Below are 27992 nucleotides of genomic sequence, written 5' to 3'. Positions count from 1 at the left end.
AGGTGCCCGCCCCGGGGAGCGCGGGGGCGGCGGAGCGAGAGCGGCGGCGGCGGGAGCGGCAGCGGCAGGTACCGGGCACCGCACCGGGCACCGCACCGGGCACCGCACCGGGCACCGCACCGGGTGGGGGGCGCGGGGCGCGGGGAGGGATGAGAGGCGGGGGGCTGCCCGGGAGACCCTCCCCGTCACGGCAGGACCTGCCGGGCGGTGCCACACGAGGCTGCGGGAGCGGCGCGGGGGAGCCCCGAGGAGACGGGGATGGGCGCGGGGCATCCTTGGGGCGGTGAGAAGCCCCGCGGGGGGATGAGAAGCCCCACGGGGGGATGAGGACCCCCGCGGTGGGGCGGGGGGGTCTCGGGGCTGGGATGAGCGGTGCGGGGATGCAGCTCTTATCCCCGGCGTGCGGGCTTTTGTGTGCGCTCGGTGGGTCGGGGAGCAGAGCTCGGGGTCCGTGCCGGCAACAGCCCGGTTGATGCCACGGTGGGGGGAGAGAGTCACCGAAATGTCCCAACTCATTGAGATTTTCCGCTTGCGATGGTCCCCGAGGATGCTTCAAGCCTGTAACTGAAATTTGTTCGGACTGATTCACTGCGGTTTGGGCTTTTCCTTTCTGCGAAACCGTGTCTTTCTATGGTAAATTAAAAAGATGCCGAGAAAAGGCGGAAAGTAAGGAAAGGTAGTAAAGTGGCATGGCAAAAGAATCCTTGCAACAAGAAAAAAGTGTTATGTTAATGATAAAATAATCCCTGTTTCACAGGGGCAGTAACTGAAGTTAGAGAAGGAAGTACCAGGCAGGATGCTGAGCAGAACTGGAGCACTTTAGTCACTTGCCCTATATTACTTTTATAACCCATTTGTTCAGATGATAATAATCGAAAGCTGTCATAATAAAACCATGGTTTTCAGTTCTGAGAGCTTAAAAGGCACAAGTGGACCTTAATCACGGGTTTGTTGCATTAACATTTTATTACCATTTTATAGGCTGTTTGGTTTTACTAGGCAACACGCTACAAAACTGAAGTTATCCTAGTCTGGCACCTCTTTTTATAATATATATATTTCTGGGCTCCTACTTTCTGTAGTGCCACTTGGTTGTAAAAACATACATTAAAATAGCATTTGAGGCAGAATGAACACAAAGGAGATCTTTAGAAAAGTATGTCAGGGCTCTTGTAAACGTGCGTGCGAGGAAGGATGAAACTGCAGGGAGAGAGGGTTAGTCAAATAATGAAAAGGGAAAAAAAAGGTGGCTATTTATATGCAAAGAGGTCTGGCCTGCAAGCTGCCAAAAATGATCAGAAACTAAAGCAGCAGCCCTGTGCACTGAGTGGGCTGTGAGGGACAGGCCAAAGCCACCTGCCCGGACACGACTCTGCCTGAACTCTGCAGTGTGAGATGAGCATGGTCAGGTGTGACAAGTGCCACCTGAAGCCCTGGGAAGTAGCCATTCCATTGACATTGCCTTAATTTGTCCTGCACGTGGGAGAAACCCACTAAGTGACAGTGGCAGAAACATGAAATGTGACCCTGGGGTGAGAGATGAGGCAGGAAGCAGCAAATCCTGTCAGGGTTGGATATTCTTGGCCAGTGAAACCAAGAACTACCTGAGCAAGTACTGGCTAGAAGTCTTTACAGAGATTAGAGATTTGCAGGCAAGGGGGAAGATGGGATCAGCCACTAACAAAAGAAATACCCAGGGGCTTAGGGAGATCAGCATCCAGCTGCTCGGTGCCTCATGATTTCCAACTCCAAACTCCTCCAGGCAGCTTTAATCTTTTTTTTGTGTGTCTTTGCAGCACAGAGTATGCTGGGGAGGATCTTGCCCTCTGATTTGGGGCTTTACATCCTGTGGTAGCACAAAAAGTGAATCATGGCTCTGTTTTATGCTGCTCATTTTGCTCAGTCCACCCCAAAAAGCATCACTGAGCGCTTGTTTTACTTTCCTTTAGTCTGAGTGTACCAAGCCCAGAAACCTGCCTTTGCTGATGGGCTTGGTCACAATCTGCAGGCGAAGGTGCTCATATGCAAGATTGCCATACACTTTGCTTTACCATTTGGGTTTTTTGTCTTCCTCATGTGTTTCCTTGAGCTGCTGCCCACTAGTTGATTATTCAGAGCCTGGGACGTTCACACCTTGCAGAATCCCATTAATGCAACAGTGAATGGTGGAAAAGCTCTGCATGACTCTGCACCCATGGAGCAGAGCTGGAGGCTGGTTGCTGGTGGGTTAGTGAGGTAAGGAGTATGATTTCAGGTGAAAGGTTCCCCCTTTGAATTTTATGCTTAATGAGTTGAGGTCACTGGATTAAGGAAATGTGTAGGAGTTACTAACCACAGGCTGTTATGGACGTAAGCAGCCCTGAAATGCGTCGGTCTGGATTTCAGTGGCCACCCTGAAGTGTCCTGTGCTTCCCAAGTACACTTAAAAAACACATCATCTTGGTCTGGTGAGGGGCTGATCCTTGTGCAGAGGAGCAGAATTTGGAAGCTGTAATAGTCCAGAGCACCCCACAGGCAGAACGGGGGGCTTTGACCATGGGGTTGGTGGCAGCATGGCTCTCCCTGCGCATGTCCCTCATCAGCTTTCCAGCTATCCCAGCCTCTCTAGCTGTGGGATCCTCAGATGCAAGAGCTGTTCCTCTCCTGGAGCCACTCTCCTTTCCCTTTTCAAAACTGATTTATTGCTAGACCTCCCTGTGATATAATTAGTTTTGTTCCATCTTGGCCTTGAGTGACCTCCTGGCGTGCGAGTGGGGATGCTGAGCGGCAGGATTTGAGAACAAAGAGTTTCTGCAAACACGTTCTGGGAAAAATGCTCTGAGAGAGGTCAAGGACTCAACTGGTTTATGAATCCCAGACAAAAGCATCCATCCTACTTCAGTAGCTGGGATGAGTGATTGTAGACAAGTACTCAGTGGGCCACTAACTTTAGTAGATTTTGTGTCAGACCTCTCGTTAGTACGGTTGAGAGCATGTGATGAGGCAGCGAAGTCTTTAATATTAACAGGGTAGTGTTATTCTGACCTTAAATCTCTCCTCAGCCAGAAGTACCTCTAAATCTGGGATTCTACAGTGTTGCTGCTGCCAAAAATAATGTCATTCCACCTCTATTTGTAAATGAGCTTGAGCAATGGGAATATGTTAGTGCTGGGAAATACTCCGTTTATTCTGGTTCATCTCGTTCAGCAAAGAGCGGAGCCTTTCCAGCAGTTCTTGAAATTCTTGGAGCAGTGAAGACACTTAGTGCCATTTCTTCCCTTGTGCTATTTCACTGACATATGTAAAGTTACACTAAAAGTAAATTTAATTGCTATTGTTAATGGATATAATATATTGCTGTATGGCATCTATGATTTTCAGTTGTTTGAATTCCCAGAGCTTGGCTTGGTTGCTTCAAGAAAGAAAATGAAATGCTGACAAGCTTTGTTTAACCGTGGCTGCTGATTTGAAGGAAGTCATTTTCATGTTGAGAAGGCAAGATCAAACACTTTTTTTTCCTAAGAAATACTTTGACTTTGCAATGTTCTGACTAAAAAAAAAATCCAAGAAAAAGTGCTTTTTGACATTTTTATAGCTTCATATTTGTGAATTCAAGTGCTTTGGGTATGATGTGTGATAGGAGTTTATTTTTCTAGATGGAATTAAGAGATAAAAAAATATGTTAAAATTCTATACTTTTGATAAATGGTACCAACCCATGACACAGAAATAAAAAGTCCCCAAAACATCAGAAGGACATGGGCTCTTTTAGATTTTTCTGTTCCCTCAGAGCCTCCCCTTGAAAAACTGCATCAGTCTTTTTAGCCTGCCAGACTCCAAATAAATGAGATTTGAACATTTAATTCAAAATTTCTTTTGCTTTAAAAGCCCCATAGGGAACAGAATCTCAGCCCTTGCTGCCAGTCGGAGCAGCAGCAAAGCTGCTGTACCTTGCCTTGGCTGGAAGGGTTTTGCCCAGGCCTTCCCTCCATGACTGACCTGATCCTGCACTACTTCAGCATAATCAGGACAGGGCAGATGCCACAGGGTTTTATGTTAGCATAAGAATTCCCAGAAAAAAGGGATTTCCTCGCAGTGCTTTCAAAGCAACTTTACGGTCTCCTTTGTATTTCTGGAGCGGATTCAGTCTCATGGAGGATTTAAATCTTTGAGCCAGATGTGGGCCTTGGTTACAGCAGAATCAGCCTTTTCTGGAGTCCCCATATAACCCTGACATATAACCTGTGATCCTGTTAGTGTTGCATATTCTCCTCTATTTGGCAAAAAAACTTGAGAAGGATATTTTAACATGTGAGAGAAACTGAATTGAAAGGAGTGAAAAGTAGGTAACGAGGCTGTGATACACTGATTATGTCTCCAATATTTTTAAATTATTTAAAATTTGAAATATTGCCTTTTTTCAAGAGGCAATAAAAAGACTTCCTTACCTACCACCACAAACAGCCAATTTTTATTCCCTTGAATTCCCTTTTACTGTCTTTGAGTGATCTCGAGGACCCTGCTTGGATGCCTTGTGTGAACAAACACCACCATGGGTAAGCAGCAATGGCTGGATCAAGCCCATCACTTCTGATCAAACTCAGTCTTCAGTGACCCCCTTCAAGCTGATGACCAAGGACAAGGTTGTGTCCATTTCTCTTGGCACCTCAGTGGGGAATGTAGGTTGTGAGCAGGTCCATACCAAGGAAAATAAAAAATTCCTGACCCAGAAATGGAAACCTCACTATGTTGCTGCGCGGAAGCAGGAATCCCTTGAAGGCAGTTTCCAGATTTCCAAGTAAATCCATCCTCCAACAGCTGCTTGTCTAAGGCCGTGATTCCTCATGCGTGAGAAAAGGGAGGGTACAAGGTAGGACGTGTCTCCACACTGTGCATGGACAGCAAACCCCTCTGAATCCCAGCAGATGTTTTGGGTTGGTGCTGGAACATTATATGCCTGTTTAGTCCTTTATCTCAGGAAGAAACACCATTTGGCACCAGTTTCTCCCTGGCAGTCTGAATGAATTAGTGACCTGGTTGAGTGTTGTCAGATGAAGGACGTGCCAGCCTGCAGGAGGGGCGGCTTGCAGGGCCTGTGGTGCTTGCAGGGAGTGTGAACCCACCTCTGTGCACCTCTTTTTCCATATATTTGATGTATATTGATGTATATGTCTGTGGAATTGCTGTTTCATACTGAGCTGTGGCTCTTAGAGAGGCCTGTTCATGCTGAACCTCTTCTCACCTCTTCCGATCAGGGGTGATTTTTGTTTACTTATTTAGAGGCAGCCAGCCATGGAAGACACCTGCAGCCAAGGACAGCACAGCCAGAATTTACCTGCCCCTTTGCAACTTGTGTTTTGTGGCCATGCTTGAGGCTTTCAGTGCTTTCTGCAGTAGATGTTTGCTGTAGTCACTGTAGGAACTTGCAGCGCAAGGAATCGCCTTTGGAATGTATCTGGGGTTTCTAAGGAAAGCATCATTTCAGGTTGGCTTCTTCTTACCATCCTTGGTGGCAGTGGTCAGCGGCCCTGCACGCTGCCAGCATGCTGATCTCATGCTCTGTCCCACTCCCCTGTGGGTCTGGGTTCCCACCCTTCATCTCATAGTTGCTGTAGTTTGTGGTTATGGTACTGGTTTGGGATTTTGAATGAGGGAATGAAGAGAGGTCATCCCTTTGAAAGTGGTCATCACTTCCTCTCAAGTACACAGTAAGGACCTGTCCTCTTCAGACAAATTCCCCAATATACCACAGTGCGTCAAAATCTAGGGTATTGCGTGATCAAATGAAAATTTCCTGCAAGCTGATACTGTGTTTATTTAAGTGGATGAAATATGATGAAGTATAATGCTTGTTTAGCTCATCTTTGCAGGGTGGATGGGGAGTATTTGGTGTCAGGAAACTTAGAGGCTGCAGATGCCATGTCAGAAGTCATACAGACCTATGAGCCTGTGCACTGATCTGGATCAAATTCCCTGTGCCACGTCAGATTTGTGCTTGAAGGGGTTAATTTTGCACCATCTGGCTTTATGCTAGATCAAATATTGTTTGTGTTGTGGTAGCCAACATGAGGCCAGAATAAGCTCAGGGTAATATGCTTGGCTAATCCAACAGAAATATGATTATCTGCCTGTTTCTACTCCAGATCATATCTGCAGTAATGGGTGATTTAGCAACACAAAATAGTGATTGTGGAGACACAGGAGAGGTCTGAGGGCTGGAGCACCTCTGCTGTGGACACAGGCTGAGAGAGCTGGGGTTGTTCAGCCTAGAGAAAAGGTGGCTCCAGGGGGATCTTGGAGCCCCTTGCAGTGCCTAAAGGAAGATGGAGAAGGACTTTTTACAGAGGCATGTAGTGATAGGACAATTGGGAATGGTTTCAAACTGAAAGAGAGTGTGTTTAGGTTAGGTATGAGGAAGAAATTCTTCCCTCTGAGGATGGTGAGGCATTGGAACAAATTGCCCAGAGAAGCTGTGGCTGCCCCATCCCTGGAACTGTTCAAGGCCAGGTTGGACGGGCTTTGGGCAACCTGGTCTCGTGGAAGCTGTCCCTGCCCATGGCAGGGGTGTTGAAAGTAGATGGTCTTTAAGTGGTCTTCCAACCCAAACCATTCTGTGATTCTGTGATGTGAGGGCTGTAGATGTGATGATCTCCTTGCAACGGGCAACAGAGAGACAATAGGAATGTCTAACTCAGATTAGGTACATAGCTTTAAACAAGTCATTAAGGGAGAAAAATTGCAGTCCTAGAGCAGAATGACTTCCTAGGGAGTTACCTGAGAGGCAGAAATCGAGGTGATTTAATTTTGCATTTTTCATGCCAGAGTGACTTTCTAGGTGCTAATCTGAGGTTAACCAAAATGGAACAGCTGGAGTTCTACTGTATTTTGAAGTATTGTACATTTCAAGCAGTGAGTTCATTTAAGTGCTGTCTGGAAGGCTCTGCTGTTCCTGTGCTTGGCAGGAATCTCAAGACTAATACCTAAGAGGATTAGAGAGCATCGCTGAATGTTAAACAAGATCCAGGCTAAGCGGTGTGCACCAGTGAGCTTGTGCTCCAGGGGCTGTTTGGGGAAGCTATTACTTGCTGATCTGGAAAAAAAAAAAGTGGGCTTGTGTGGGAAATACTCTTCCCTCAGCTGAATCCTTCCTGTAGATTCTGTGTCTCCACGTGCCCATGTCATGGACTCCTGTGCTCACTGCCAGTGGTGAGTGTTGCAGGGGATCAGATGATCAGCAAGTTTCTTTTTCTGTGGTGCTTTTAGTTCTTCTCATGTGCTCCCTTCAGCTCTGTGTTGTCTGGCTTGAGTGAAGAATGGGTGGGCATCCAGCCCACCAACATAGGGTTGAGCTGGAGAAGCTCAAGATAAAGACTGTCTTTGCCTGGTAGAGCAATATGACCTTGTGGTACAGGATTTTCCCTATAAAGTCCACTTAGTACAAAGGAGGGTTGGAAGGCAATCATGTCTTAGGAAAAAATGAGTTCTAGGTAGTTTCATGGTATCATTTCATCTGGTTTTTCCTTTTTTTTCTTTTTCTTTACCTTCATACTGATCAAGCCATGAGGATGAACAAGAGTAAGTTTATGTAAACCATGGTAGTTGACAAAATTATTCAAATATATCTATTCTGAACACAGCATCCTTGTGTCACACAGGATGTTGCATTTTTTTGCATTTTTATTGCTTCTATCTTTAGAAGCACCAAAGAATCATGTGTCTCACATTCTTCATTTGGGTTTTGCTCATTTTGTTTAATTCCTCGTATCGTAAAGGATTTGCCTGAATCTGCATCTTCTGCATGGAAACAAAGAAGGGACAGCTATAGGAACTGCCTGGTAAGAGCTGACTAACTGCTCATGCAGAAACAATATCCTGAATATTGAACATTCTTAAATGGGTTGTAAGAATCTAAATGATGGAAAATAACACCATGCAGTGGGCAGGGCTAGGTGTTGGGGAATGCTGGTGGTGGATGTGGAAACTCCCAGCTCCATGGACAGTGACGGTGGTGGAAAGTGCAGAGCTGTGCCAGCGTGGAAACCTTCGCAGCACTGGTCAAACTTATGGGTAGGAAAAAGATATTAAAGCAAGAGTGACATTAGGGAGAGGGAGTGAGGCATTATAGCATAAAAGACCTTTTTGTCTGGCTAATCTTTGCTATGGCAAAACGTAGTGTCCCAGTTAAATCTCCCTCGTATGTTGGCACTGCAAGTTTTTAAAGATGGTCTAAGGCAGCTGCCTCCAATTGTACTTGCACAGATAAGCTGGAACAAATAAGTAGGCTCAGAAAATCTGGCTAGATTTATCTTCAAAGCATTTTTGAGTGGCTAATTGAAAATTATCCAAGCCACCTTCCTGATTTCTTATGTATTATTGCATTAATTTGCCAGCGCATGGAAAGCGCTTGGAAAACATACGAAGGATTTGTGAGTGCTAAGCTTTACTATTTGGAATTTACTTAATTATAAATATATCCTTGGTCATGTGATAATTGAAAGCCAGTTTCAACTGCTCTCTTCCATGCATCAGACTCCGGCAGGAGTTTTACTCATGTAAAAACACATCTCTGACATGAGGGGTGGGCCAGGGTATTCCTATCGTCTTCTGCCTCTAGGAGCTTTGTCCCCCGTCCTCCAGCTGTCCCTGCAGCACTGTTGGTGAGCACAGCATTGGGTATATAGTCAGCTGGCTGCTCTCTAGGTGTGTTTCTCATTCCTGAAACTTTCCCATGTGTGAAGGGACACGCTGTTCCCGTAGGAATTGCTTACAAAAGGCTCCAGGCTGGTCCCGATGTCGCTCCCAGCAGTACCAGCATCCTCTGTGTTGCTGAACCTAAGGGATGATTTTTGAAAGTGTGCTAAAAAATGTAAGGTTCACACTTGGTGTGAGCTGGGTAAAGTTCCTCAGCTGTCAGGAAAACAAATCAGTGTTGCATGGGAACAACTCACTCATCTCATGCTTACTTTTATCTCCTTTTAGCTGAACCAGTGCCCTATTCACAGAACTGAGATGTGGATTTATCTCACTTCTGGGAGGCTTCCCCATTCCTAAAGCAGTCAGTGGATTACACTTGATCCATATGGTGTTTATCAGCCGTGAGAGAATAATACTGCTAATCCTCTGAGGCCACACTATCTGAGAAGAATTCGGTGTGTGTTACCAAGAGAAGTTAAATGTACAAACCCGGATGAATTTGTCCCTTTCTGAAGTAACATGAACTTGGTACTTGGATGTGGACTTTCACAAATTCAAAGTACTTGTTCAGTAAGGTCAGTCTCACTCACAAATTGAGGAAAATAAAGGAAACCCGTGGCAGCCACCGAGCATCACCTGGGCCTGCTCCTCCCCAGTTTCCAGTACACTTTCTAATAACTTTTAATCCCCTATACCTGTTTCTTAGGAAATATCTCAATGTATGCCATAGAATTGAAAAAATTATTGAGTCTGCTCATAAACTGTGCTCAGCTATGGAAAGCTGAAGTTATGAATAGATGTTATTTGCCACAATAATACCATATAAAAGTCAAAAACCATAGCGTGAGAGGGAAGATTAACTATTATTGGGCATGTTTCAGCAAATAGGATTATTTTGCATGTCAGTTATGAGTTAATTTGTAACATTAATCTAATAGCAGTCTTTGGCAGAAATACAAAATGTTTTTAATTGGTCCTGTGACTTTTTAAATGATCACCTGATGAAAAGCTTGTAAATTTTACTATTGATTTAATGCTAAATATTAGGAGGGGAGGCTTTACAGATTTCATCAGGAAATACAAATCATATGCTTTCATTGCCTTGCTACTTCTGCTGTGTTGACTCTGTAATGTTGGCACTCTGGAACCAGCTGTACAGTGAGAAAAAAAAAGAGAGTTGAAATCTTGCAGCAAAATGAGGAAATCTATGGCGGGGAGATAATAGCATTGGGACTGATTCAATGTAAGCAAGAAATCACAAGCTGAGTCATTAAAAACAGAAATGAAAGGGAGGCAATAAATGGATGGCTTGGATGAATAAGAATGATTAGGAAGTGCGTGAAGTTGCTTGGGTTTTTTTTCCCTAAAGATTATATTTTGTCCTCTAAAGTGGCATATGGCTCCTGTGAAAGCCAATACCCACAGTGAATGTGTCACAGCCAGTTTATAAATACTTTAAGAGATGACAAGCAGCTCGGTGGACAGCACAGAGCAGGAGTGGGCTCCCTGCCCACAGCACCTGGGCACAACTCATTAGCTCAGATCCACAGGGAGATATCCAGGAGGTGGGTGTTGGGGCTGAGAAGGGTTTTGGGAGGGGGGAAAGATCTGCTGCTTGGAGGAAAGACCAGTTGCCTTCTTGGAAATGTTTCACCCTGTTTGCTGTTAACTAGGACTAGCGGTGACTGAAGTTGAAGGGGAGGGTGATGTGGTCACCTGGGTCAGGTGGCCCAAACTCCTGCCACCAAGGGAATAACACCTTTACTCTTCCCTGACTCATGAAGTATCAAAATATCAACATAAATTCATGAAGTATAAAAGGACATATCCGAGTGCTGGTAAAGAGGCAGTAAGAGTGTTTCCTCCAGGGGGAAGGTGGGCCAGTTTGGGAGCTCATGGCTCCTGGTTGCATCTGGTAATAACAGAGATGTGTGTCTGCTGAAATTGGTGAGAGCACAGTCAGTCCCCAGCCAGGAAACCTTCTTTACAAGTGCAGTCAAATGTAACATCAGACATGAGTCTGATACAAGTTTGATAGGGGCAGTGTGCAGCTGCAGTCAGTGGCTGCTGTGCAGGAGGCACGTTTGATTTACATGAACATGAGCTGTTCCTCCCCTTAGAGCCTGATTCAGCACCTCATAATCACTCCTGACTTTAACAGAGTGCTAAAGCAGTCTTATTTATTGCTTCCAATATTGCATCCAAAGATGAGAAACAGATTTAGAGCTGTAAGAGTCATAAGAACATTGGAGAGGCAAAAAAGTGAAAAAATAGAGCCTTGCACCAAGGCATTATCTTTTTATGCCAACATGTTACAACAATCTGTCTCTGCAGCAGGATTTCAATGCCTGCAGTTAGTTTTTGCATTTAAATGTTGCACATCAAAGTTACCTGCACTGCACTCAGCCAACTAAGGTAGGAGTTACCTGGAGGAGTCCAGCGTGGAGCTACAAAGCCGTGCCTTCCTTTCTGCCAGGCTCACCCGCTCTGCATCAAATTCATGCTGAAATCTGAACCCTGAAATAGTCCATGCACTCTGCTCCTCGGACTGGGTAATTAAGATAAAATTTTGCAAATGAAAGGTGGATCTCATTTGTTTAACTTACCTTAAGGACCAGACCTGTTGTAGCACTACTGACCTGTATGTTTAATATTTGGTAGCACATGTGATCTGTCCTCTGCCCTTCTGGGGTGGGAACAGGACCTTGGTGCTGTTCTGAGCATCACCTTCTGCCAAATCCTCTTGTCCCTGCAACACCTGCCAGTACAGGAAAGCACATCAGTGCTCGTGCACACCATTATCTACTCAGCAAATGTCAGTATTTTTTCCAGCAACCTACAGATAAGTACTAACATCTTCACCAAAGGCTGCAATATTCCCAGGTTACAGCCATCTGAACGTGGGACATTTTGTCAGGGAAACAAATGCCCTTTCCCCCCATTCCCTGCTGATAAGGCTGATTACCATCTCAGGAGAAATGTTTTTATAGGAACGTCTCAAACAGATACTGGCAAAAAATATTGGGAAATACAGGATGCTTTGAAGACGCTCTCTAACAAAATGCTTCTCGTATTTAAGACCAGTATTCAAGGGAGAACCTTATTAATTTCATTATTTATAGTTCAGCCAAGGTATTTAAGGAGAAGTACTCTTGGTTGCTGGCACGGTCAGGTGCTGCAATGTACAGGAACTGGTTGAAAGAAGGCAGTCTGCATCAGTAATCAGGTTAGAGTCAGCTGCCTCTGCCCTCCAGCTCCCTCTGAAATGGCATGTAGTCTAATTAGTTGTAGAAAGGATTTTACTGAATAGTTGTAAACAGATCTGAGGGCTTGGAATAAAATCAATCTGACTGTGGAAACTTTTCAGGATAATTATAAACTGTTATTGGCAGAGTGTGAGAGAGACCAAAGGGCTTTAAGCAGTGGGAAACGTGTAGCTGTGCGGGCTGCTCTCTGCAGGGGGAAGGAGAGGGATGGAGGTTGTGGGGGTCTAACCAGGCCTTTACCAGAGGAGAGATGGGGGGCTTAAGCTGCTGGGGAGACTTCCTCAGAGGTGCTTTTTTTAATGCTCCTGAATGTTTTGTTCTTTTCTGTAATGTTAATGACACCTGACGTACCAACATCCCTCATGGTGGAGAGTGCACGACCAGGTGAACTGCACAGGGAAATGCTTATACTTATTTAAAAAAAAAAAAAAGGACAAAAAGGAAAAATATCTGAGGGGTTTAAGCATGGTTTTATATAAAGGTATGTAAAAATTCTCTTTTCAGAGATCAGAATGGTCTTGGCTCAGACCTTCACCATTTCTCTACTGATGTAAGCTCTGAAAATTGCATCTCCTGGACAGGCCAGTCCCCGCTGCCCTGTGAAGTTGCCCCGGCCACCAGCCCACCTTGACCTGCTGCTCGACTCTGTGTTCCTGTTCATGGCAATGCCCCAGAATTCCACCAGAGAAAATGGCTTTTGTTTTACTCAGACTCTTGACTTCTCCCACCCTTCTCCTCGTCCTGGCGATGCCGGCCGGACCTTCAGTGCTGCGAGCGGGCTGGATGCCTGTGGCACCCCCATGAGCAATGGCATCGCCTCCCCTGGTGTGCCCAGCCCCTCTGACTCGTGTGCTGAACCCCTCTGCTCCACCACCCCGGGAGAGGAGGAGACCCGGTTCGAGGAAGGGATTAAATACGTGTCGGCTGAAGGGGAGGAACTGGCCTGTGGCTGGGGGGGGTTCACCCCCGGGTGCTTACAGCTCTGCAACACGTCCAAGGGCGTCTTGTTCTTCCTCTGCGTGGCCTCCTTCCTGCAAGGCATGACCGTGAACGGCTTCATCAACACCGTCATCACCTCCATCGAGCGCCGCTTCGACCTGCGCAGCTACCAGAGCGGGCTGATCGCCAGCTCCTACGACATCGCGGCCTGTGTCTGCCTGACCTTCGTCAGCTACTTTGGGGGGAACGGCCACAAACCACGGTGGCTGGGCTGGGGGGTGCTGGTCATGGGCTTGGGCTCCCTGCTCTTCGCCTTGCCCCACTTCACCACGGGGCAGTACGAGGCACGCTCGGCAGCCGAGGTGGATGTCTGCGGGGGCAACCAGAGCCTACCGTGCTCCCAGGCTGCCTCCAGCCTCTCCGGCTACAGGTTTGTCTTCATGCTGGGGCAGTTCCTGCACGGGATGGGAGCCACGCCGCTCTACACGCTCGGTGTCACCTATTTAGATGAGAACGTCAAGACTAATTACTCCCCTGTGTACATTGGTGAGTGGGGCTGGAGGGGCAGCTCGAACCCATGGGCGGGGTGGTGGGAGGGAGAGGTGGTTCCTCTGCCTCAGCACCCAACAGCCCACAGTGGGAACACCTCTCCTGGCACTGCTCAGTCTTTTGTTCCTGATAATGGGCGAGGTGGAAATCAGAGGGACGTGGCAGCTGCTGGGGAGGTTTGGATTATTTACTGGGACAAACTGTAAGCACAGCTGGGTATTTTTCCCCCCTGCAGCGCATGCCTTGAGGATCAGGAGGTGTCTCCTGCTCCTGGCATGGGGCCAGCTGGGGAGAGTCCTCTGGCCATGCCCTGGTGTGTGCATGGCATTAGCATCTCTGGCAGGGAGCCATGAGGCCATACCCCATCTGTGCACAGGGACATAGAACCACAGAATAGTTTGGGTTCAAAGGGACCTTTAAAGGTCATCTAGTCCAACCCCCTGCAATGAGCAGGGACACCTTCAACTTGTTCAGGTTGCTTAGAGCCCTGTCCAATCTGACCTTGAATGTTTCCAGGGATGAAGCATCTGCCACCTGTCTGGGCAGCCTGTGCCAGTGTTTTACCACCCTCGTTGTAAAAACTCCTTTAAATATCTAATCTAAATCTTTAGATCATCACCCCTTTAGTGCCACAGCAGAGCAGGGATGGTCACTGGGCTGCTCAGCTACTGCTGGTGCAAAGCACAGCCAAGAACAGAGGCTCAGCTCGCTCCTCTGTATCGCTGCTCACTCAGCAGCTGCCAAATACCCACAGTCCTATTTGGTGAAATTGCTAAAAAGGTGATCTTTTAGCAATTCCAAAATTTATCAGTCTGCCCATGTTGTTGTATCAGAAGGCTGTGTAGTGTGGGAAGGAAATCAGAAGGAGATCATCAGCAAGTTGATGATCTTTCCATATGTTGTTGTTTAAACAGCAAACCAAAATAAGTGCCAGTGGTGCCATGTTTAGTGTAGACACTGTGCTGCTCATCCCTCCGGCAGCTGGGATGTGGCAGCAGGGTCAGATGCATCCCTGCTAAATAAGCTTTTCCACTGAACCAAATTTGCCTACCCCTTACTATAAAAATTCCCAGGTTGAATGCAAAAGTTTCCCTGGGACAAAAGCATGAGGTGAAAACTTGTTAGAACTATCTGTGTTTGTGTCTCAGTGGTTTAGGGAGAGGGGTGTGATGTGGCCAGGGGTGAGCATCCTGCATCCAGGAGGGAATTGGGCTGGGGATGCTGGGCACCAGCAGTGCTCTGCAGCATCCCTGGCTGACACGCTGCTGGTTGTCTAACACAGCTTGTTTTCCCTTTCAGCTGTTTTCTACACTGCTGCAATCCTTGGGCCTGCAGCGGGTTATCTGGTAGGAGGAATGTTTCTAAATATTTATACTGAAATTGGCAGAGAGTAAGTCGTTAAAAAAAAATCTTGTTCCTTTCCCTTTATGCTCTAAGTTTCCTTTGGGGTAAAAAAAATAAAAAAAATAACAATGATCTGAAACAATGACCCGGTGGCTGGGTGGAGGCATGCCTGGGGTGTTCGGTGATGTGTCTGCAGGGGGGAGAGGCTCGAAGAGTGGTTTGCATTAGTGCTGCTACTGGAGGGAAATTGCTGACAAACCTGTCAGCTTAAATCCTCCTTCACGCTGCACTGCCTGTGCTAATGAGGCTACGAGCAGCAGGTGAATTTTTTGAATGAGTTCCCTGATGAGCAGTGCTACCAGCAGTGCTGATGGTCCTCCCAGTCATCCCACCAGGATGCTTAGTCCCTCCTTGCTTTGTAGTATTTGTAATTTATTCTTGTTTCCTTACAGGTTCTTTGGCAGATCATAGAATCATAGAATGGTTTGGGTTGGAAGGCACCTTAACGATTATCTAGTTCCAACCCCTCTGCTATGGGCAGGGACACCTTCCACTAGACCAGATGAATGGATTAAAAAGGGGAAATGGGTTTCCAGGGGAAACTTACACCAGTTTTATTGCAAAGTGTGGTTTTAGGGTCGAGAAAGGATCTTATCAGCCCCCAAAGCACAAATGAAAAGGGGTGAGGTGAATGTACAAGCCAGAAATGAAATGAGAATTAAAGGATACAATTTCCTGGGCTCATTAAGTGGTAAGACAGGCAGGAGACAGCGTGGCAGGAGGGATGGTGGATGTGTCATCCCCATCAGATCACCACAGGGGAGCCAGAGCTCGGTTTCCTTCACTGTCACCCCCACCCCATGTTCCCCCAGCCCCTGCCAGCCTCAACAAGAGGCACATCGAGCTGTCCTGCTCTGTTTCCAACCGCCACCTCTCTCCCTTGTGCCCTTTTGGCTTCGCTTCCCACAGGATCGGCATCTCCCCGGAGAACACGCTGTGGGTGGGGGCGTGGTGGATCGGCTTCCTCGGGGCCGGAGCAGCCTCGCTCCTCATCTCCATCCCCATCCTGGGGTACCCCCAGCGCCTCCCAGGTACGTGGCTCCCCCCGGGGCTGGGGCTGGGACTGCACTGCTCACCCCTTCCTTGGGGCTTGCATCCTCATGCACGGGTGTAGCTGGGGCCACAGGGATAAAGGAAGAACTTCCAGTGCTTAAGTTGTAATTCCTTAAAGGATTTCACCGCCTTGGCTTTCCATCTGCCTCTTTTACTGCTTCTCCCTTGCAGCTGTTGGTGGAGGGAGGATGTCACGTTGCGTTTTCCCTCTGCAAATCCTCTGCTTCAGTAGCATCCACATCCCGTGTCTGACACGCTCCCTGTTCCTGTTTGCCTCTCATTTGCAGGATCCCAGCGATATATTGTTATGAGGGTGTCAGAGGCTCATCAGATAAAGGATGGGAGCCACAAAAAAGCATCGGATCCAGACTTTGGGAAAACAGTTAAAGATCTGCCTCGGTGAGAAAACCACCTCATGCCTGAGGTTCAGGGAGCCCTCTCCAGAGGAGAGAGAGTAATGGGCCCAGGTTGAGCTTGCTTTCAGCCCTGCCAGCTCTGAGGTTTGCCCATCTCAAGCAATGACACTTTCTTATAGAGGAGGTGCCAGAATGCCTGGTCCCATCAGCGTCTGGGGGCTCTCGGTGAAGGGGCTGAATTAGAAGTGGTGCTGGGGATCCCATCAGAGAGCAGGGGACAAGAGGCTGGTCCCATCTGGGGTTTTCAGAATCTCTCATCCATGTGTGCAGATCCACCTGCAGTCCTGTGCCACACACTGAGTTTCACTGAGAGTGTCTTGATGCCAAGCTTTAGGTGATGGGAGAGGAGCAGGCATTGCCAGCTCATTCCCTCTCCCCAGCAGCATTTTTTCTGCCTGTTTGCTTATGCCTGGCCTCACCTGGCCCAATTGCGTGTTTTGCAGCGTCTCCTCCTCCCCAGCCCCTTGGGGCTTTTTTCCTTTCCTCTATTTTTACTTATGTTAGATCCCTGTTTGGCCTTTTAATGAGAAACGAGATGAAACAAGGCCCCCTGATTCTCACAGCTCCCTTCCAAATCCAGGGAACAAGATATGCCGCACTGTAGCTTTCAGTTCCCTTTCTCTTTTATTCTTAGTTTCCTTTTTTTTTTTTCCCGTTTGCCTTCACATCTTCCAGCCACCTTTTATGTGTTACTACTTCTTATCTCTCCAGCAAGGCAGTGACACAGCAACTTGCTTAATCCCTGAGCTGCTGCTTGGCTGAGTGGTGCAGGAGAGCAGGCTTGCACCAAGCGAGGTCTGGTAGGAGGTGCTTTTAAGGGTCCTGACTGGGAACAAGCCAGTGGCCAAAATAAAACGTGGTCTTTTAAGCTGGAAACTTCTGTGATGAATCTTTAAAATCTTTCCTGATTTTTTCTTTCTGTGTTGAGTTGTATTTAAGTGGAGGGCAGGGGGAGAGGTGCTGCTTTATTTACAGCTTGGGGTTAGCTGGCATTCGGGCTCAGGATGTTAGAGATACCTGGGTATCGATTCCTTTTGGAGCTTGCAGTCAATAAGGGGCTTTTTCTTTTTTGTATTTCTCCCAAGACCATTTTTAGGGAGGAGATTGTATCCGTGTGTGACGGCTGCTCCATGAAAAGGCAAACACTCAGTGTTGCCAAACCCCAGGCCGCTGCCAACAATTATCTCTGAGCTGTGGTTGTGGTGTTGCTGTTGTGCTGGCAGAGGAGGGTGGAAGCAGGTGCTCAGTACCAGAGTTTTCAGCACCAATCGATCTGTGTTGTGTCAACACAGTGACTCACATCAGTCTGGAATTCTTGGAGACTTCGTAGGAAGTTTACCAGGGGTTAAGACAGTTTTATGAAGAATATTACATTGAACAGATTTCAATACTGTTATTAAATGGCATTCTTGACTGGGTGCCATTTTCCAAGGTCATGGCTTATTCTCCGCACGGAAATTAAATTCAGAACCTGCATTTAAATAATGATAAGGTTATGACTAAAACCAACAAAAACAGAGAGGGTAGCAGAGAGGGATGAAATTCAGTGGTTGATGCTTTTCTTGCTTCTCTGGAACAAAGCTCCCACTGTTTCTTGGTGAAGGCTGTCTGACAGCAGGAAAGAAGATAGTCCTCCTTCGGGAGCATCTCCTTTCACCCCTTGTTCCTGAAGAACAAATAGCTGAAGGTGGGCAGCCTTTATCAAACAATTTAGATCAGTCCAGACCTTTTCATTTGAAAGCAAAAGCCCAACAGACTTTTGTGGTCCCTGGTTTTGATTAATAAAAGGGAAGTGCCTTAAAGGCTTGCTATTCTGGAAACTTGCATTAAAAAGATCACATCTGTGCAGGCAGCTCTTGGGGACACGTGGACCAGGCTGGAGAGTGAGGCCAAAGGAACACTCACTGTTCCTTTTTTTTAGTAAGGGATCGTGTGCTACACATTTTCTTACAGCATGGACAGGAACAGTGTCACAAAGATAAGCAGAAATACTGATGAAATAAAATGCTGTTCCATGCCATCAGGTCCTTTCTGAGCAAGGTTAATGAGTTGCTGAACTCACAGTGCTGCCTAAGAGCAGGAGCTTACAGGAATGTAGCCCATACAGCTTAATCCTCTGCCCTGAAGAGACTTCTGTCTTAACTCTTGGGTTGAAAAGCCCTGATAAAATAGCATTTTCCTTTCTCTGGTTCCATATGATTGCTCTCCTGGAATAACCCTTCCTGTCAGAGCAGAGGGTTGCAAACAGAAGGCATGTGGAGCTGTGCCAGGAGAGGAGGTGAGGGACAGGGTTTGTGAGGATCACTCACTTGTCTGTCAAGCTCTGATCTTCAGCATGAGAAGCTGTGGTCAATATTTCACTCATCACTCTTGGATTAGGTGCAGGATGGGACTTTGTTTTGTCTCATGGCTTTACTGCAGCTTCCCTGCCCTCTGTTCCCTTGCTGGTGGTGACAGTAGGTGTCATTTTATGCTGGAAGTGACCCCATTGACGTGCTATGAATAAATTGCATAAATATCCATCTATTAATGACTCATTAGGTTGTGTCTGTACTCTGTTACAGTCTGAGGTGTCCTGGGCATGCCAGGGTTTCTCAGGGGAGCAGGTTCTAGTTATACAGGTGGTCCCAACCTACTCAGGAGAACCATTAAGTGATGAAAGAGTTCCTATATGTGCCCATATCAGTAAAGACTTGGAGGGTCAGCTTTTATATGTGGTGGGATTCTCCTCTGTGAGGTGCTGAGCCTCCTGAAATCCCTGTGGCTGCAAAAACTGAGGACAATCAAGGCTGTTCAATAGTTATGTGGTTTCTGGGTGTGTTTAAAGTCCTACTGATAGCGATTAAAAAGTTTTTGTTGACTTTAGTAAGGTTTTATGTGCCATAGCTGCTCACAACTACGTCTTTTGTCTTCAAACAGATTAAATTACATCAGTAAATTCTTACTCAAGTGCTGAAAGGAGTTCCTTTGCATTTCTTTACCTGCAAGTCTAACTTGGCAAAGGGCACAAAGTCACACTAGTGCCAGGGAATGACTCTTTTCTGTAAAAAGGAGAAGGCACTGTCCATTTTCTGCATCAGCCACAAGGTCCACAAGCGTTTTTTCACTAAAAGATTAGGCTTTGTGCTTCCAAATTAAGCACAGTTGAAAAGATCTGGAAAATAGTTTAGTAAATTAAACTAATCCCAGGAGCTACACAATGTTTAGTATTGAGCTCCACGTAATCAAAGTGTAGGAATGTGTGGCATTTCTGTGTTTCAGCTTATTTGTTCTTTCGGTGTAATGAAATTCTCCGTTTGATGTGAGCAAAGTTGCACAAATCTGAGGCTGAGCCTCAGCACATCTCTCACTCACTTGTTCTACAGTAAGTGTTCTCTGATCTCACACCTCCTCTGGAGCAGGAGTGGTAAGTGATTGTTCCTTTCTGTTCAGTGAGCATCCCTGTTGCTGCCACTGTTGCAGGATGACCAGGTTTGTGCCCATGCCAGGAATGGGATAACCTGTGGCTCTGGTCTGAGCTTGGCTTGGGGAAAGTCATACGGCAGAATTTCAAGCTCGTTACAAAACGTCCCCTGCAAAGCAGTGTCAGCCCTCTTAGTCCAATATCCGAGATAGAGAGAGATAATTGAGACCATCCCATGTGCCTGAGGGCCTTTCTGTGTCTCAGAGATGGAATTGTTGCTGCATCTGCATATAAATTACACATGGCAATTTTTCAGGCATATCTATGGCATTTCTACTAAATCCTGGTGGGTCAAAGTAAAATGTATTTACTCAATTTATACATTAAGCTTCAAGTAAAACTGTGCTTAGATTGTGGGAGAAAGATTGCTTTCCACTTTTTAGTGGATATAAGGTGTCTTGGAGGTGTTTCCTCCATATAGAAAGGCTTGCTTGGTATTTCCCCCAAGGTTGTAATTCTTATGAGGATGTGGGTACACGAGTAATGTGGGTATGTGAGGATGTAGCACTACTTTGTTCCCTGCTCTTGCTTGAGTCAGGAGTCCCAAGATACCTGTCATCAGGGCCTAACAAAACCTTGAAATGATTGAGATTTAGTGAGGAGTAATGTCCTTTCAGTATTGCCTCATTTAGGAATAGAAAATACTCAGCCTGACCCTAAAAGCTGGAAAATTACTGCTGAAATCATCCTTTTGGAAGTCGTGGGTGCCCTGGGTGTGAATTATATCACACACTGTGACATCTACTCTGTGCAGGTACATAGGGACAGGTGAGGGTACCCTCAGCATCCTTCCTTGGCTGGTAGGACTCGATAAGCATAAGTGGAGAAGATCCCTGCTCTTTCAACCCCCAGTTAGCTCCCTTGTGGTATTTTTTCTTTCAAAGAGATGCAGCACGATGGGATGCTGCCTCATCTTACGTGCGATCCTTCTGACTTAAAGATAAGGAACAGACTTGAAGTCAAAATGTGCCACAGTGATTCAATTCCAATATATTTGTCCTTCTCAGATCAGTGCTGTTACTTCTGAAGAACCCCACCTTCATCTTCCTCTGCTTAGCAGGAGCAACCGAAGCCACCCTCATTGCTGGGATGTCCACCTTTGGACCCAAATTCCTGGAGTCTCAGTTCAGTTTAAGTGCCTCTGAAGCTGCTACATTTTTTGGTAAGGAAATCATGTTTTTGCAATGTTTTCACATTTTGCCAACAAATAGAAGAGCACTTTAGCCCATTTAGAGTGGAGACAAACGCTTTGCAGTTCATTTACAGAGCTGTTATCCTCTTCAGCTGTTAGATAGGATTATTTTCATCAGCACATCTCCACCAAGTGCCTTTCCAGAGCTGTATCTAGTGACATCAGGAAGAAATGCGGTCACTTCTGTAGCCATCTGTTACCCTCTAGAGGAAGGCAAAATAATTGTAGTGTGTTCCTCCTAGTGCATTACCAGGAAACATTGACTAAACATTTCCTGTAATGAGGGATGTCTGAGCTGGGGGATATGTTTTGTCAGCATCCAAAAACTGGGAGGATCCTCGTACAGCTGCTGTAACACAGACCAAGGAAGTGGTCTCCAACAAGCATCAAGACTCATGATGTGCTCCTGAAAGAGTCAGTTTTAACATTTCTGGGTAGGAAGAGCTGTTTACCAGGCTCAAGCCACATTACCTGAGCTGTTATGGAGGACCACCTACTATAGCAACGTCCACTGAACTCCCACCAAGAAGCCACACAGCAACCAAGGGGTCCTTTATATGCAAGACACACTGCAAGTAATATATTCAAACATGAAAACTCCTTGCTGACATTTCTAAACTTGCTTGTGGGGTTTTTCCCCCTTTTTTTTCAGGTTATCTGGTCGTGCCAGCTGGAGGGGGAGGCACATTCCTGGGAGGATTCCTTGTGAATAAATTCAAACTCCGCTGTTCAGGAATCATCAAATTGTGTTTACTTTGCACAGTGACAAGTCTGCTGGCAATATTGATTTTTTTTATCCACTGCCCTAACATGCCAATGGCAGGAGTAACCCAGATGTACGATGGAAGGTAACAACAACCATCCCATCTGTCTATGCTGCGGGGCCCTGGTCAGAATAGAAGGATAACTCCAAACACACAGTGCTGGTGGCAGTCTCATGTGAACGTGTTGGGGATGAAAGTTGACGTCTAATCAGTCCTACAGACAGATATTTAGGGTGAGACACAGAAAATAGATGTCCTAATTTTTGCAACTGGATGGAGTTTATAGAAGAGACTCCCTAGTTAGTAAGGGAGGGGAGATCAGCAGCACCAGAATGTAAGATACTCCACTCTTCAGTTGCCTTCACAGTGTCCTCCATCTCTAGCCAGTGGGATAAACTGGACCAAAACTGGGAATCTCTTCTCCAAATGGAAGTGTCACCCTAAGAGCTGGTCACTTAAACTCCCTTAGTAGCTGTGGGAAAGAGACAGCTCCAGGGCCCAGTTTAAATTGGGTGAGATGAAACCCTTCCCAAGCCTGGCTTTACACTCCTTGGGTATCCATTGCAACTCCTACTGTCTCCCCTTCTCTTTCTCTTCCTCTACTCATCTCCTCCTGGAAAATGCTGTTCACTGACTGCTCCTGTGTTTCCCTTAGTGCTTTGCCTGGTGGGCAGCTCAACCTGACAGCAGCCTGCAACGCCAAGTGTGGCTGTTTGCAGGACACCTACAGCCCTGTCTGCGGGAGTGATGACATCATGTATTACTCTCCCTGCCACGCTGGGTGCAGAAAAGTGTCTGAAAAACTCAGGAATGGCAAGAAGGTATGTCTGAAAGCATTGTGTATTAACAACGTGGTGGCACATCTTTGGAGTGATTTGGCTGGCTTTGCAAAACTGTCCACAGGTTTGAGCTTTGCTACAGATCATTGTAAAAGTCTGGGGCAGGATGGATGCTTTCCAGTGCAGAAGGTAGCCAGAGGTCACCCTGCTTTGCTTCTCTCATTATATCCAATCATCTTTGCCTCATTCTGGGTCAAACTGTGCTGAAATCCAGGGTAAATCACTCAGGCAGGCAGGGAACTTGGTAGGCACCTAATTCCTGTTCTAATGCTTATTTTGGGTTTTCAGTGAACATGATGCACCTCCTCATCCTTCCAGCATGTTACTCATAGAGCCAGACAGAGGCTTGAAAAGGGTAGAGATGATATTCTGCATTCAAGGGCTGCCTGGCAGAATTAATTTCTCTTGCTTAATGACCTGCTTTGAAACAGAAGTGTGTCAAGAATGCAGCTTGATTTCCACTTCCCTCCATTCCGGGAGTGAAACCAGCTGTTTTCTGCCCTCCCTGAATTTCATGATTTTTAAAGCTTGACTATCACCGTGCTCTCCTTGGCAGAACACCCACCAGCCTTTTTTTTTTCCCAGGTCTATCGTGAGTGTAGCTGCGTCAACAGAACCCTCCTGCCCGGCCCTGGCGATGCAGAGGCAGGGAAATGCACCTCGTCCTGTGCGAAAAAGCCCTTGCTCCTGTGCTTCATGTTCGTGGTCATCCTCTTCACCTTCCTGAGCAGCATTCCTGCCCTGACTGCCACTCTGCGGTAAGCACGGGATGGCCTCAGCCTCTGCCAGTGCTGCAAGAAGCCTCAGTATCCACCTCTCCACTTTATCAAGCCATGGGGAAGGTGTGATGGGAACCACCTCACCTCCAGGCTGGCAGCCTGGAGACATCAGGACTGATCCCTTCCCAGTCTAGCTAGGAAAGCAGATTTTAGCACTGGAAGCTTTATCCTCTGCCATGTTTACAGCAGTGGTGGGGGCACATTGCACTGGGATCCTCAGCCTCCAGAGGGGTTGGAGGTCCCGGGTGTGTGGGATGTGGTGTTGTGGGGCAGGGAGGTGCCAGACAGCCTGGCAGCATTTTTAAACAAACCCCTTGTGTTCCCCAGGTGTGTTTCCGACAGGCAAAGGTCCTTTGCACTTGGGATCCAGTGGATTGTGGTGCGGACACTAGGTATGGAGCAGAGTGAATTTGAGCACTGGTATGGTCTGCTGGTTTTGTGGTGTGTGTACCTAAGAATAAAACACATTGGGTTGGAAAAGAAGGGAGTAGTGCATGCACTGGTGAAAGGAGGATGCTTTCTTTTGTTTGCTGTCATTCAGAAAAACCTAATTCCCTTTGCATGTGATTTGCAAACCAAATGGAGGGTTCTGTGACATGTCACAGGTGGAAGAGGAGCAATGTCCTGGCAATGTGTCCTTATTTTAAGAAAAGGAGCAGATGTATTGAAGCTCCTGTGGGTGTCTTTTGGCTCTTGTGCAACATCTAGGTCAGGATGGTCAAAAGACCTGCTGGACTCTCAGATCTGGAAATCCAGTGTATTTTTGATACCTTGTGGCTCTGGGTGCTGCAGGATGAGTTTTCCTAGTCATGGTAGCAGCAGAGCCTGATGCTTTTCTGCAAGCACCTTGTGAGTTGCAGGACTGGTGTGTAGGTGCTGCCCAGACTGAAGCTTCACTCTCTCTTCCCACAGGAGGCATCCCTGGCCCCATCGCCTTTGGATCTATGATTGATAAATCCTGCCTGCTCTGGCAGGACCAGTGTGGTGAGCAGGGCTCTTGCTACGTGTACCAGAACTCAGCCATGAGCAGATACACCCTCATCGCTGGACTGGTCTACAAGGTGATAAAGCAAGCAGGTCTTTAGGAGACAACATTTTTCTCTGGGAGAGAATTCCACAAAATTGGATTGCCCTGATCTGGCCTCCCAGACAAAATTAAATTTTTACATGAGAAATGTTCTCAGGGAAGTCAAAAGCCTTCTCACCAGGTAATGGTGCTCCAGACACCATCATTCTCTTAAATTCCCATTATTTTCTAGGCTTACAGCTTGTTTTGAGCCATATGAAATATCTCCTCCAAACAGTAACCAAAGTGATTTTTGCTAGAAATGGAGTAAAAGACATAACTGCAGTGTGTTAGTGAGTGAGGGATGGCTTTTTGGGCAGGTTGTAAATAACCATTCCCCGACCGCTGCTAGAAAATAAGAACTTAGAACTGTGGTTTTTATTTATTAGCAGAAAACCATCATTTTAACTGCTCCCAAACAAGCAGTTGCCCTAGATAGTAGTGTTTAGCAGTTGCTGTGATAAAGAGGCTCTCAAAAGCCTTGCAGCAAATGCCTCATGCAGCACTGTGCTCCAGATGTGGGGTAAATTCTCACTGTCCCCTTGCTATGGGGCTGGCCCCCAGCATCACCTCCTCCCCAAAGCTTGGTCAGCAAATCTCATTCCAGGTGTGGGACAGGCACCAGGTTTTGTGGGGAGCAGAGAGTAACGGGGTGTCTTTGTGGCTGCAGGTGCTTGGGACAACCTTCTTTATAGTCGCCTGTTTACTCTACAAACCCCCGCCACCGGAGTCGGCTCCAGGCAGCTCGGATGCATCCGAAAATGGCAACGGTGACCTCCAGGAGCACAAGCCTTCACTGCCAGCTGAAGAGGATATATAGTGCTGTACTCGTGCAAGTGACTTTCTCAGCCTCAAAAATACAATGAGAAGACGTTATGCAGTCCCCAGGGGTTTTTAAATTAACAGTAATATTATAACTTTTTTTTTTTAGCCGAAGATAAATAATTTAATTAACCACTGGTGTGCTTTGCTGTTTCCTTGATGGCAGAAGCACATTTAAAATCGTGCGCTGGTGCCATATGCAGTTATTTAATTTTATTTAAAGAAAGGGCTACCGTAGCTTTATTCTGTGTCTGTGACAAGCGAGGACCGTGTTCTCCACTCGTGGAAATAAGCACCAGTAACTCCAATGGAGCATGTGGGGTTTAAACCACCAGAGGATCTGGGCCCTAATATCTCAATTGTAAAGCCAACTGTAGCAAAACGTCTGCTGGGACTTCCCAAGCCTGGAAAGAGCACTGCTGTCCTACAGTCTGCACTGCAGCCAGGACAACTGGCCCTTAAACTGCTGTATGCAAAGCAGAGGGCCCTGGCAGTGTCCTCCTCCTTCCTGTGACACACAGCATTCTCTGTTTGTCCAGGAGCAGGTTCTCTTATTATGCAAGTTCCTATTACCATGTGATGGGAGATAGGTTTGAGAGGAGATTTGATTAGCAAATCCATCAGGACACTACAGGCAGCCTTCCCCAGAGCTGCCGAGCACTGTACACTCACTGCCTCACTCATTGCAGGGTTTACACCGTGGTGACACTTCATTTTCTTTCTTGTGTTGTTTCAAAGTGATGCCTTTTGTAACGTACTGTGCAAAACTTGAACTTCTTGTTGTTTGCTGGGTGTGGGAAGACATGAGATACAGATCTATGCAATGCTTCTCTTTGGTTGTTCTGGAAAGACATTGGGGTTGGGTAAATGGAAAAGTTAGAGTGAATTTAGTTTGCCTCTAGACCACTACCTTAAGGGATAGGACTGCCTTGTGGGAAGGGGATGCTGACTTGTAACTGGCCTACTTGCAAGCAGAGAGGGCAGTGTTCCCAAAGTGACCTTTGAATGTGCACTTGCAAGAGTGACCAGGAGCTTTCTGTGGGGCAAAAGTAGAATTTGGGCATGTTTAGGTCTGGCTTCCCTCTCAGTCCAGATCAGGAAAGGTTAGTGCTTGGCCTGCCTGTATTTGCACAGCCACATGACCTGGGTACATCTCCAGGGGAGGCTGTGGCCAGCCCCTGGAACGCTACGTTGTAGAACCAGGTTCACGGGGGACGAGACCTACATTACCAAGCTGCAAAACTGGTGCTTTTCTTTTTTTTTTTTTTTTGTGCCAGCTCCTACTTAGAATTACTTTGTAGATGTTTTTGTATATTTTGTGTATTTATGCTTTCATAAACAGACACAGGATGGGCATTTGCTTCCTTTGTTAGCAAAGGACTGGCTCTCAGAGCAGAGGTGAAGCCGTTCCCATTGCAGACAGGGATGGCAGCTCTGGGAGTGTGGTCCACCTTCAGGTCGATGGTAGTCAAGAAAACAGCTTCTTCCATTCACATATTCCCTTCCACCCAAGCCAGGTAGTGACATTACCACTTCCAAACCATCCTTTGAGCATCCCTGCCCCATCCTTGTAAGTGCTCAAGGCCGGGTTAAACAGCACTTCGAGCAACCTGGTCTAGTGGAAGGTGTCTCTGCCCACAGCAGGGGGTTGGAACAAGAAGATCTTTAAGGTCCCTTCCAACCCAAACCATTCTGTGATTCCATGATGTTATCATCTCCAGTAACTGCTGGAAAAACTGAAAGTGCTAAGGGTGAGATGGAAGGTGGCTTTTGGCAGCTGGTGCAGCTTTGATGGGGCACAGTGTGCAGGGGAGCCCTGTTTTACCAGGGAGGCAGGATTAGACCCACTGATGCAGGAGTTAACCCCAACACCACGCAAATGCCACAGGCTTCTTCACAACCTCCACTTGGGTTTGGAGCCACCTGCAAACACAAGCCTCTCTCCAGGCCTTTCCCTTTCCACCTTAGACACTTTGGGTACAAGCAGGGACCTTAGATGGGGGAAATGCATGAATGTATTTTGGGAACATATTTTATGTATGATGTATTTATGAAAGGTAGAAGGTTTTCTTAATATATATGTATGGATATTGCAATGCAATTTTAGTGTTTATAAAATGAGCTTTATCTGAGTGTGTTGTTTCCAGAGCAAAACAAAAGCTTGTGGGATTCTGGGCATTTATTATGTTGCTGTGGGACTAGTAAGTCATGAATTTTAGTAAGCAGCAACAAGGCAGCAACCATAAACAGGTTGTTTAGGTGTACAGGTAACTTAAAAAATTTGAAAGTATGTTTCCCAGTTCGTTTGAAGTATTATGTTGCTATAAAAGCATAGAAATACAATCAGTATTTCACAGGTATTTGTGTGTGTGTGTTTTTCATCAATTGTCACCCTTTCCCAGCTGCTGTTCTTGGCAGGGGTGTATCTATGGTGCCAGGCTTTGCTGCAGGTCATCATGGTGTCTGCAAGGAGGAGAGTTTGAACTCAGGTTTGTCTTTAAATCATAGTGTTAATAAAACCCCTCGTGGATACAGAAGCTGCAGGAACGAGGTGACATTGAGACCCTGTGGGTTGGCGTCTGTCTCTGACTTACCCTCTTCTCCTGAGAACAGAAGATAATTGCTTTGGAGGGCAAAAGGAATTTAGTGGTTGCGGGGGAAGAAGAACCTTCATTTCTCTCCTTCATCCACAGATCGACCCCATTAAAGCCATGGAATTTCTGCCAGACTCGAACTGGGTAAATGAGGTCAAAGTTCTGTGTCACCT

At 46.6% G+C, this 27992-nt stretch overlaps 1 protein-coding gene across 1 annotated transcript; it reads left to right on the top strand.

Annotated features, from left to right (window-relative positions):
- Positions 1 to 19: 19 nt before the first annotated feature.
- SLCO4A1 (solute carrier organic anion transporter family member 4A1) lies at positions 20 to 26394 on the top strand. Its single transcript, XM_027697503.1, has 12 exons — positions 20 to 68; positions 12444 to 13424; positions 14727 to 14817; positions 15741 to 15862; positions 16172 to 16283; positions 20771 to 20925; positions 21608 to 21803; positions 22375 to 22540; positions 23144 to 23316; positions 23665 to 23729; positions 24250 to 24398; positions 25074 to 26394. The coding sequence occupies exons 2-12, from the start codon at positions 12599 to 12601 to the stop codon at positions 25221 to 25223; spliced, it is 2205 nt and encodes a 734-aa protein (XP_027553304.1). The 5' UTR covers positions 20 to 68; positions 12444 to 12598; the 3' UTR covers positions 25224 to 26394.
- The last annotated feature ends 1598 nt before the right edge of the window (positions 26395 to 27992 follow it).

Source organism: Neopelma chrysocephalum, unplaced genomic scaffold (assembly GCF_003984885.1).
Source record: "Neopelma chrysocephalum unplaced genomic scaffold, ASM398488v2 Primary Assembly neopelma1_119, whole genome shotgun sequence".
Taxonomy (NCBI): Eukaryota; Metazoa; Chordata; class Aves; order Passeriformes; family Pipridae; genus Neopelma; species Neopelma chrysocephalum.
This window is presented reverse-complemented; position numbering and strand designations above follow the sequence as displayed.